This window comes from Colletotrichum lupini, chromosome 5, assembly GCF_023278565.1.
Source record: "Colletotrichum lupini chromosome 5, complete sequence".
In the NCBI taxonomy this organism is placed as follows: domain Eukaryota; kingdom Fungi; phylum Ascomycota; class Sordariomycetes; order Glomerellales; family Glomerellaceae; genus Colletotrichum; species Colletotrichum lupini.
The window spans coordinates 4,225,369-4,237,245 of NC_064678.1; the positions used below are offsets into that span (position 1 = coordinate 4,225,369).

Here is an 11,877-nt window from a genome sequence, read left to right on the forward strand (position 1 = left end):
CATCCTTCGAAGATGATCTTTCGATGTCACTGCAGTTCGCGCCTTTTTTGACGAAGTAACGAAGGCACGAAGTGAGGGAAGGAGGGTAGTGAGATGATTTCTTGCATGAGAAGAAGAGCGAAACGTAGTGCTGCATGAGATTTGACCTCGGCATACTGGGGGCATCAGGCTGGCGTTACGAGATCAGGTTCACAAGGGATATTGCTTTGATTGCCAAAAGAGGCATTTGCGACACCATTAGCAGAAATGCAAGAGCCCGAGTTCTTGGGACTGACTGTGGTAGATTAGGTAGAGAAAGAAGAAACCGCAAAATAGTATTCTCTTCCGGCATTAGCACGTTTGCCCGAGCATATTGTTCCGTTGACTCTCATGTTTTCGCGGTCCTTTGCCTCATAGCTCATCAAATTTTGGATCGCCCCTTCTAACTACCTTAGGGTTCTTCACGCAGATGCGTGAGCTACCTTTCCATCATTAAAGTACACATACAACGGTCTCCCTTCCAAGCATTTTTACGAGCTGATACCAAATTGCTTAATGAGATCCGCAAGCTTAGCTCCCTCGGCCTTGTAGTCGATCTGCCCTGCGCTCAAGACCTGGTAGCGTACCCTGAAAAAGGTTAGTGTTTGAAAAACCAGCTGCGGTCAAGGAATCATCATACCTCTGAGCTTCGCCGAAGGTGTCCATCTTCGCACGACATCGGAAGTTTAACTTGGTGCAATTCGCTTGCTCGAATGCCTGTGCCATCTTCGTTTCATCCTCCTCGCGTAAAGCCATAAGATCGTCTGCCGACATGCCCATGATGACACGACCGACATCATCGAAGCAGCTGAGCCACAGCTGGTTGGTGTGATCGCACACGTTGATAGACATGATGTACCGATATTCGGGCTTCGGGTGGGCAACATCGCACTTTTCGCAACGCCAGGTACCATCTCCCATGTCAGTCACCTTCTTGTTGCAGCCCTCGTTGCTACATGCGGGATAAGCAAAGTTCTCCTGCTTGATGTAGACAATGGTAGCCTTGAGGTTGAAGTAGTCTTGGTTCTCCATGCCCAAGTTCTCCTCCTTCACCTGGAGAATGGACTTGTCCTGGTCCTTGCGACCAGTGGCATTGCCCATGCTGGCCATGTTGTTGTGGCTGCTGAAGGTATCATTGCGACCAGATGAGTCATACCAGCCCTTCAGACGGTGAGCATCAGGAATATCCGGGTCAATGGACATCGTGCCGGAAGAAAGCAGGCTGAGACTGCGACCACCAAAGTCAGACACCTTAGTACCCTTGAAAGCCACGACAGACTCAGGCTTGGCGTCAAAGTTAGTAGCGCTCTTGCCCCAGATGGTGACGCGAACTGAGTAATTCGTGTCGTCGACCAACGTGAGCTCACGCTTCTCGTAAGGCTTGCCAGTCGACTTGGAGACGATTTGGGACACCTCAGCGACCTCCTTCAAAACGCCAATAACGTCAACGGTCGCATCCTTCTCGACTTCCTGAAGCTCTTGAATGTTGCAGAAGTTGAACCGCACCTGCGGCACACTACTCTGATCCTCTGCCTTCTCGATCTGGGTATCGCGCTCGAAAGTGAGCTCGTAGTCGTTCGGCAGGTTTGTGAATTGCTTCTTGGCAAGTTGGACTTTGCAAGGGTTGGAGATGTAGTAGACACCTCCCTCCTGAAGCAGATCGTAGTATTGGTCACATTGGTCGTTGAAGCCGGTTGCCTTGATCTCGCCACTCTCGTCAAGCAAGTTGACACTGAACAGCTTGCCCTCGCCACTAGGCTTGTGCCATGTCCGGATGTCTGACTTTTGCGTGACGCGAGCCTTGATGGTCCACTTATGAGCGTAGGGAGAGAGGGCTTCGATAGGGTAGATGTTATTGCTTCCATGCTGGCCGGTGGCACCTCCAGCAGAGCGCGTGGGTATCGATTGAGGCTTTGGTGTGGGCTTGGTCTCCTCTTGCTTGACACCGTAGAAGTTCTGTCCGCCGATGGTCGTGTTTGCTGCTGCAGGAGGCTTCGCTTCAAAGGCTTGAGGCTCGCCGAGCTTGTCTGGTGTGCCGAACTGCTCGACAACCTCGAGGCCGAGGATAATCAGAATGCTTTCAGAGGTTAGGTCACTTTTCTCGAGAAATTCAACAAAGAGAGGCAAAGAAACACGTACTTCTTCCCCTTCACCGAGTTCGCTTGGTACTGAGTAATCCGCACGATGCAGTTTCTGACCAGCTTGTTGTCGTGGACAACATGGTTGACCTGCGTAGCCAACATGCACTGAACATAGTTGCTCACATCGCTGAGAACAATCCGGTATCTCTCCGCGTTGCCTCCTGCTTGTGCGGCCAAAGGCTTGATCTGCAGGCACTGAAGAACCGGGACTGGAAATTTCGTGTTGGCACCTTCGGGGTCGTTGAAGATGGCGCTGCACCCGCTCAGTCAGTACGGAAAGGGTGAGAAGGGCAGTAAATCATAGAATTACTCACTCCAAGGCTCCCTTCGTGATCTTCGATTCGACATCCATCTTGAGGGTTGGCGAAGATGAAGTATCGTGTGCAAGTTTGTTGGTTGAGAATGGTGAGGATTTGGAGGTTGAGGCAAGTTCTTCGCGAAATGGAGGAGGAAAGCGCGTCGACGCGTTTAATGGCTTTTGGCGGGGTTCTTGCCTTCCGTTAGGTAAGCTGGTAATTAACGAGTCCTGCTATTTCTCACATGCCCCGTGGTGGCCAGTTGCCTGTCATGCCTGCCCGTGTCGTCTGGATTCAGCGTGGGGAAAGATGGTAGCCCGGTACGTACCTAACTTTAGGTGGCAGCGACTTCACGCGGGGCAGCTACAAGCATCAAGCTGAGACGTCATCCCTGGTGGTGTTACGAGCTATGTACACGTACCTCTCAGTCCAGACTTGATCCAAACGTTGCGCCAAGGGATACAGACTTCTACTTTGACAGTGCATCCTGCATTTCTGTGAGCCTACATTAACATCGCAACATCTTGTACTACTTTCGACCTCAGAGCCGTTTGCCTCGTACTGCAGTGCTCCGCACCGATACTCATAACCCCGCTCAACAAGATGACCCAGATCGAGCCTGATATTGCGACGAAAGCTCCCGAGAGCGACGCCGCTGAGACTATCACTGTCACCGAGCCCGTCACCGAAAGCACCTCTGCTGCCGACACTCCGGCTCAATCCACCAGCCCTACGACGACTACGGGAGGCGCTGGAGAGCACAGCGAACACTGCGTGTCCGACAGACCAACTCGTGAGCTCCCTCGCTGAGCCTCTGCTGTCATTTGCGCAAGACTGACTCGAAACAGCGTCCGGCCAATCCTCGACGGGAGAGATAATCAAGATCAACGGTGTCGAAGTGAGTAGATTACCTGTCATACAACTACGGGCACATCGTGACCACGGCCAGCGACTAACCCATGCAAGGTCTACATCTCGAAACCCGCCGACTACCCTCATGCGCCAGCCAGGCTTCTTCTCCTCCTGACGGGAGGCACCGGTCTCAAGTCCACAAATAACCAGCTTCAAGCCGATAAGTTTGCTAGTGAGGGCTACGTAGTGGTCATGCCCGATCTCTTCAACGGTGATGCCGCGCCCAATTCGTCGACCATCGACAGCAGCGAGGACACCGGATCGTTCCTGGACACTTTCAAGATGAAGATCGTCGAGACGGCCAAGAGTTTCCAAATTGATATGTGGCTGGCGCGACACACAGAGGAGAAGGTTCTGCCGATTCTCTACAAGGTCATTGAAGGCTCGAAGGAGAAGTTCGCCGATGCGGTGAAGAACGGCGACGGCATCTACGCTGTCGGCTACTGCATTGGAGGACGCTATATCCTTCACTTGGGCTCAGACAAGAAGGTCGCGACAGGAGGTCAAGGACTTGCCGATGCCGAGGCCGGCGAAGTGAAGACTGGTCCTTTCATCAAGGTCGGCGCGATAGCACACGGTGCTTCTGTCACCCCTGATGACTTCACGGGCGTCAAAGTCCCCATATCTCTCGTCTGCGTTGAGAATGATCCTCTGTTCCCTGAGGAGGTCAGAACACATGGCGAGGACGTCATGTCAAAGGCAAACCTCGAACACGAAGTTCAGGTGTACCCCGGCGTGCCGCATGGTAAGGCCCAAAAGTCTGCCCTTACCTAATAAGGCGTTAATCGAATGCTAACCTTCACGACTAGGTTTCGCTGTTGTTGGCGAATATCAGGACGCAGCTATCAAGGATGCTCAGACTACCGCTTACGACCAAATGCTGAAGTGGATCAAGGAACATTGAGAATAGGGAAAACGGTCCTCGTATGCTTTTTATGGCCTTTGCTTCTGTTATGGTCGCTCATCTCGCGGCTTTTGATGATATCAGTGCTTTATAGGAACTTTTCTACGGCCCAAGGGGATATTATTATGTCAATGCTACAAGTTCCCCGACAAATTCCTCTCCGGGTGCCAATGACTTTACATCAAGTCTTTTCTTGCTGTCTCCGCATCGCTTGTAAAACTCGAATTCCTCCTCCCGGAATTGATGGCAGTGGTAGAACTGTAACTGCACTTATCTGTTGGCGCTGATTTGGCGCCCGAAGAGTTCACTGCCACCCGCATCTCGAGCGAATGGTCTTGGAAGACTCGCTGCGACCCCGAATTCGTTCCATGCGTCCTGTTCGTAAGATTTGCCGATGCATCCTTGATTTGCCGGCCAGTCTCACGCACAATCTGTCTTGCATTGGGCATGCAGGCAACCACTACGCCAGTGCAGATCTCAATGGCAGACCAGATCGTGGTCCCACGCGCATCAGCTGTCGCATTTGCGGATGTCGCGAATGAAATCAGGCTGCGAAGGCGGACAACACTAACTACCGTGAGGCTGATTTCTGGTCAGCGTCTTCAAGCTCAGTGACTGAAGAAATCCGGGAGCCCACTCACAAGATACCAACACTGAACATGGCAATGATTCCAAGCTTCTTCTTCATCTTGAGGTTCAACTTATAGAGCTGTGTCAACGGCAGAATGAGCATCCAGACATCGAGCGCGATGTTCATGCCGCCATGTGACAAGCCCATTTTGTTGAGGTCTAGGATGACTCCACGGGGTTCCTTGTCACGCCAGCCCTCCCAGATGAGCCATGTAGGCTGTCTCTGGACGAAGCTGAATACGATGAATATGAATCCGACGAAGAGGTCGTAGGCTAGCGTCCACCAGACTGCGATCCTGAATTTCTTGTCCGGAAAAATGCGGAGGAAGAACAGGAGGATAGATGCCTTTACGATGGAGAGGATGAAGACGTAGAGTGTTTGGACCATTAAGAGGTACTGCAAATGGTTAGCTCGTGTTTGAAGAAACCCTCTGTAGTGGACTCGGTCGATCTTGATAGTGCTCACCCTGAGAAAGGTAGTAATCTGATAGTCGTGGAGAACCCAGATATCAAGCCCTAGACCTTGTGGTATCACTGCAGAGCTGTATTAGCCATATTTTTCTCAGTGGCTTCTTTGGAGAGTTGACTTACTGTACTGAATCAAAACTATGAACGGGATCAAGGCGGCCTACCCCGACGCATTAGCCAACGTCAAAAAGAAGCTGTAGAACATTTGTGAAAAGGGTACACTCACAAATGCAACTACCATCAAAGTATCGTCAGCTCCCCAAGGAGAGTACCTCATGACTTTTACTGTAATTCGGCATGCGAAGAAGGCGGACGCAAGTATGAACATGCCAAGACTGGTCGCTCTCGACTCGTGGCGATAGTCTGATAGAGGGAATCCACATGCAGTTCTTGTGATATTGACAAAGGCTGTAAATGCAAGGCTCCGTTAAAAAAATTCGGTCTTCTTGTAATGAGGTGAGTAGAGAATAGCAATGCACTCACTCAGGGACTCGACCACGCTACATCCTTGTTGCACGCAATCCCCGACAAAGGTGTTGAAGCCTTGGTCGACACATAATTCCGCCTGCGACTGGTTCGCAAATGCAGGCTGGCTCATTGCCTGAAAAAGACACTTCGTCTAAACTCAGTCGTTAGTACGGCAGACTGCAAGAGGCACTCCGCTAAAACCGTTCTTTCCAATAGACCTACGGCTACCGTAAATTTTAGGCATTAATAGCGCGACTTTTTCGTACGTATAAATAAATATTATAATAAATCCCGTATATTATTATAAGGAATTGCTTATGACCGTAGGTAGTAGTAGTTATATAAGGGCGGTTATGCCGCTTAGCGAAAGTAGGGTAGCTAGGGGGCATATCCTCCCTACTAATTTCTATTACTAATTAATTTCCCTTTCCTCTTAACTAACCTAATATTCCTTAAGTAAGGTAAGTAATCCGCCTACGCCCCTATAGTTACTTATTAGCGATTATATTTTATTTTATTATACTTTATACCCTTTTCTACTTTATTTTTATTACTATTACCTAATTATATACGTAATTATAAATGTAATATTCGCGATTTGCTAATTAGAAATATTAATTAGGTATAATTAGGTAATTTTATACGTAATTGCTAGTGTAATTTTTACTAATTAGTAATTATACTTTTTTTTGGGCTAATATACGCGCAATTATAAGTATAATTATATAATAGATTCGGGATACGGCCGGTAATAGGACGCCGATAACTTAGTAACCGGTATACGGATCTTATTATAAAAGAACTTTTTAAAAAGTAGAGCCCTTACGAAGGACTCTATAAGCTTTAGTTTTATAATATACTTATATTTATATTATAACCTCGCTAGTTAAGTACTTATAGCCTAATCTCTTATAATTCTAAAGCTTTTACTTTTATAAAATAATTAGTATAAGTAATAATAAATTACGGAAACGAACGGAACGTTAACAAAACGACGCTTAGCCGTTAGTAAAGAGCCGTTAGTACCGACGAGCTATAGCTATTTAAAGTCGACTACTCGACCTTATTCTATTTAGGAAAACGAGCCTATTATAAAGCGAGTCCTATTTAAATACTAGCGTCTATAAAAGAGCTAAATAAAGAAGATAATCGGGGCAGATTACTCTTACGGGCTAGTTACCTTATTAATACCCCGAAGACCTTATTTATTATAAACGGGGCGTTTATTAATAACCGATCGCTAGACGTACGAAGTTAAAGCGTATATAAAGGCGCGGATAGTACTAAGATAGCTAGTTTAATAGACCCTATAGGCCTAATAATAACCTATTTTTATAAAACGATAGAAATAATAATTAAAAATCGAAACTAAGAACGGCGTCGATACGAGGAGCTCGTTTAATAGCTTACTAAGCGGCTAGTAACGCGTCTAGGTCGATAAGAATACAAAAAGCCTCTTTTTTATAACTATAAACCGATTAAAAAAAAGTCTACGAGTACTTAGGTAGTAGACTAGATTATTACTATAGAAGTAAGTAATAAGCTTTATATAAAAAGTATTATAAAATAGTATATCGAATAGGCCCTATCTAAAATATCCTTATTATTATAAACGTAATAACGTAATTACGAAAAGAGCCTCTAGGATCCCCTCTCTTAGGGCGACTTTTTAGTATTTATTTACTAATAGTACGTAGACCCCGAGACTTAGGAACGGGAATACCGTAAAGAGCTAAGGACGAAAAGGCTAAAAGAGGGCTAGACCCCTACCTAGTTCCTTACTAAGTAGTTAGCAATCTATTATAACCTAAGTATAGAAAATATAGAAAATTCGAAAGTAGAGGTATACTAGTTCTTTTTTAGATTACTATCTTAGCTATAGGACGATCTAATTTATTATAAGGTCTTAATTAAGAGAATACGCGATATAGCTTACGAGGCTAATAAACTATAGTTATTAAATTAATAAAAGGGCGGCGACTAGTTATAAAAGGACGGTAAAAAGAGGCTATATCCGTTATTAAAGTAACTACGTTAAATATCCCCCTTTTATAAAAAAAAGAGTAAGGAGAGCTCTAAGGGGCTAGGCTCTAGGGACTCGCTAGGAGTAATATTATAAAAGCTATATAATAAAAGTACTCGCGCCGAGCTATTATAAAAGCGTTATAGTAGTAATATTAAGTACTTTATATATAATAAAATAGGCTATATATTTAGTAAGTATTAAAAGAATAAGTCGGGCGGTAGGGGTAATAATAAGCCGACGTACCCCCGATCGAAGCTAACGTTAGTAACTATCTAACGGGTTACTACTAAGCCGAGAGTTATAAAAGTTGACTTATTAAAAAACGAGTAAGCGTAGGTAATATACCTAATACGCTTACGCTAAGTATTAAGAGGGTACTAATAAGAATAATTACGAAGGGTAGGGTAATAGTTCTGCGAGGTATTACTAAAAGGCTAGTAAAAGTTAATATAGATATATACTCCGAGATAGATATTATTAGTACTAGGCTCGTAACTTACTTAGGGTTAACCCTAGCTACTACTATAGCTCCCTTATTAAGGGACTTCTAAAATAAAGCCGTAAGCTAGGGGAAAGCTTACTAATTAACGCTCTTTTTTATTAATTATTATAAGTAGCTAAGGAAGATTTAGTAACTATTCGCCGTAGTTAATAGGGATAAAAGAATAGTAAACCTCTTATTATTATAACTATTAATAGGCTAGGAGGGCATTCGTATTAACATAGCGACGAATATATAATCGTACGAGCCTATCTCGGTCGCTAAACTAGAGGTAATAGCTCGTAATATTATTAAGAATCGTAAGAGGGCGTATATATTATATATCGCTATTATAAGAAGTATCGCGGGGGTAACGGAGACTAAACTACGAAAGGGTTTATTATTAAAACTTTAATTAGAAATAGAGACGTTCGATAAGTAGTTAGTAAAGGGACCGTAGTTATATAGCGGGGTAAAATACTCTATCGACCTAGTTCTGGGTACTAAACTACCGTATAGTCCTATCTATCCGTTAAGTAAGAAATAACTTAATAAGCTTTGCGTATATATTATTAAAAACCTAGCGAACGGTCGTATTATACCTTTAGTTAGTAAAGCTAGGGTACCGATCCTCTTTATATTAAAAAAGGACGGTACGCTATGCCTCTATATAGACTACTACGGGCTAAATAGGGTAACCGTAAAGAATTAATATTTACTACCGCTTATTAACGAGCTCTTAAATAGGCTTTATAGAGCGAAATAGATCTTAAAAATAGATATTAAGAATACTTATTACCGTATCCGAATTAAAAAAGAAGACTAATAAAAAATAGCGTTCTAGAGCCGATACGGTTACTTTAAGTATACTATTATACCTTTCGGGCTAACGAACGCACCCGCGACGTTCTAAGTATATATTTACTAAGCGCTCGCCGACTTACTAAATACTTATTATATAATATATATAAACGATTTAATAATCTACTTAATAATAAAGGAGTAGTATATAGAGGATATTAAAAAGGTCCTCTAATATCTACGTTTATACGGGCTTTTTACTAAACTATTAAAGTGCTCGTTCTATTAAAAGAGGGTCGAGTTCTTAGGTTATGTTATTATACTAAAAGGAATCGAGATTAACTCGTTACGAGTGCGAACGATCGCTAATTAGAAGGCGCTAAAGTTTATTAGGGATATCTAAGTATTCCTAGGGTTTTATAACTTCTATTAGAAGTTTATTACTAAATACTCGGGCATCGTTATATTAATAATAGTATTACTAAAAATAGAAAAAGGGTAGATAAGGGACTTTTAGTAGACTAAGGAAGTAGACGAGGCGTTTAATTAGCTAAAGGTCGCTTTTACCTCAGTAACCGTACTTACGTACTAGAACTTATAACGTATTATATAAATAGAAACCGACGCTTTAGTTAAAGCTATTACGGTAATCTTATCGTAATAGGCTAATAGAGAATAGCGACCCGTTACTTATTAGTTATAGAAGCTTATAGATATAGAGTAGTAATAGGCTACGGGCTAATAAGAACTGCTTATTATAATAAAAGGGCTAGAGTACTAGGCTTACTACCTCTAGGGCCTTTTATAAAAGTTTATAGTCCTAACGGCCTACTAAGTACTTAAGGAAGTAATTAATATACTAGTGCGGGACCTTTAGAAAAGGCTCGCAAGGTAGGTATATAAACTATTAGTATTTAACTTTAACTTAGAACACTGGCTAAGGAAAACGAACCCGGCGGACGGTCTATTTAAAAAGCTAGACTATATAGAGAGGGAAGTACTTTATAAGGACGTCCTCCCTACGCTAGCTTAAAAGCTACGTCTTATTAGCGAACTACTGCCTAACGTTTAGTAAAAGATAATTAGCCTAAAAAAACAAAATAATATTACTAAAGTATACGTTTAAGTAATTAAGGCCTCTTTTTACGATCTTAGCTAAATATTAGCTAGCTCTAAGGACGGGGAATCCTCTCCCTTATATTAGTAACGTATTATAGGGCGTACTAATAAAATAGTAATAATTATTATTATAATAACTCGAGGTAAAAAAGTAAGAGAGTTATTAATAAACGCTCGTTAACGGTTTAGTAAGGATAAAAAGGAGTCGGATAGAGCTAGGGTTACTATATTAAAATAGTATATCTTACGCCCCGTTATAAAGGAGCTTATAAGGGGCGAAACGGTATTCGCTTCTTATCTCTCGTTAGAAACTAAGGAGCTCGTTAGAGGACTATAGGCTAAAAACGAGTTTTATATATTATAATTAATAAGAGTTCGCGCTACGGCTAGCGAGCTAAGAGCATATTCGCTCGACGAATAAGGTATACTATTTTTTAAAAAAAGACTTATTATTCTTTAAATAAAGTCTTTTTAAATAGAGATCCTTTATTAATATTACGACGATTATAAGGTAAGTTATATAAGAGCTACGAAAACTCTCGAGCTAATCTAAAAGAAGTTTTACTAAAAAGATATTTAATAAGATATTTAAAAATACGTTAAGAACTATAAGTATTATTTAAGAATTATAACCCTAAGATATAAGCCGTACGGGTAGCTATAGTTACTACTACTACCCTTATACCTATTTTAAGAAATATTTATAAACTTTATTACGGGGCTATCGCCGAGCGCTCGTAGTAACGGTATAGAGTACGATAGTATTATAATTATTATTTATTATATAATAAAGTTCGCGAAGTTCCTACCTACTATTAAAATACTTAACGTAGTATAAATAATAAGTATCTTATACTAAGAGGTCGAATATAAGTTTAGTACGCCTAAAGGTATTATTATAAATAGAGATAAGCTTTTTATAAGCGCATTTTAAAAAAAGTTCGCTAAAAAACGGGTAATATATCGCTAACTATCTACCGCGTACTACTTATAAATAGATAGCTAAATAGAGCGAACTTATTAAATATTAAAAAAGTATCTAAGGATCTATACCGAGGGCTTACTAAATAAATAAGTAGCGTAGTTAGAAAAGGCCGAGTTTATATATAATAATAGTTAATACTCTACTATAAAAGTATCCCCGTATATAGTATTATACGGCTACTACCCTAGGTACGTTAAATATATACTTAATTATAAGGCTATAGTCTAAGGGGTTCGGGAAAGGGTTTAGAAAATTAGGGAGATTAGGGCCTAGGCTACGCGAGCGTAGGCATAAGCCTCTAAGAGCTAAGTAGCTTATTATAATAGAAAATATACCCTAAAGGAGTTTAATTATAGAGAGGTCGTTAGCTTATTAATAAAGAATATACGATTTAAGAATAATAAACTAGCGCCGAGATATATTAAAGTAGTAATAGCTAAAAGGGTAGGGAAATAGGCTTACTAAGTATATTTACTAAAATAGTATCGGAGAATATATAATATTTTCCTAGTTTCTTAACTTAAGCTATAGGGAAATTGCTAAACGGTTAGTAACTAGACGGCGAACCTCTTAGAATTAGAAGATAAGTAAGACGTTTAAGAAGTTAAAAAAATCGTCGTAATATAAA

At 42.0% G+C, this 11,877-nt stretch overlaps 3 protein-coding genes across 3 annotated transcripts; 1 reads left to right on the plus strand and 2 right to left on the minus strand.

The window, feature by feature from the left end:
- Positions 1 to 509: 509 nt before the first annotated feature.
- CLUP02_10670 (replication factor-a protein 1) lies at positions 510 to 2,511 on the minus strand (the record flags this gene model as incomplete). Its single annotated transcript, XM_049289644.1, has 4 exons — positions 510 to 606; positions 659 to 2,095; positions 2,158 to 2,412; positions 2,474 to 2,511. The coding sequence occupies 4 exons, from the start codon at positions 2,509 to 2,511 to the stop codon at positions 510 to 512; spliced, it is 1,827 nt and encodes a 608-aa protein (XP_049146789.1).
- Positions 2,512 to 2,764: 253 nt separating this feature from the next.
- On the plus strand, positions 2,765 to 4,271 carry CLUP02_10671 (dienelactone hydrolase; the record flags this gene model as incomplete). Its single annotated transcript, XM_049289645.1, has 6 exons — positions 2,765 to 2,775; positions 2,889 to 2,952; positions 3,023 to 3,248; positions 3,304 to 3,353; positions 3,422 to 4,112; positions 4,177 to 4,271. 6 exons carry the CDS (start codon positions 2,765 to 2,767, stop codon positions 4,269 to 4,271), a joined length of 1,137 nt encoding a protein of 378 aa, XP_049146790.1.
- A 176-nt stretch (positions 4,272 to 4,447) lies between these two features.
- CLUP02_10672 (uncharacterized protein) lies at positions 4,448 to 5,967 on the minus strand (the record flags this gene model as incomplete). Its single annotated transcript, XM_049289646.1, has 5 exons — positions 4,448 to 4,853; positions 4,913 to 5,435; positions 5,493 to 5,529; positions 5,596 to 5,777; positions 5,853 to 5,967. 5 exons carry the CDS (start codon positions 5,965 to 5,967, stop codon positions 4,448 to 4,450), a joined length of 1,263 nt encoding a protein of 420 aa, XP_049146791.1.
- Positions 5,968 to 11,877: the final 5,910 nt, after the last annotated feature.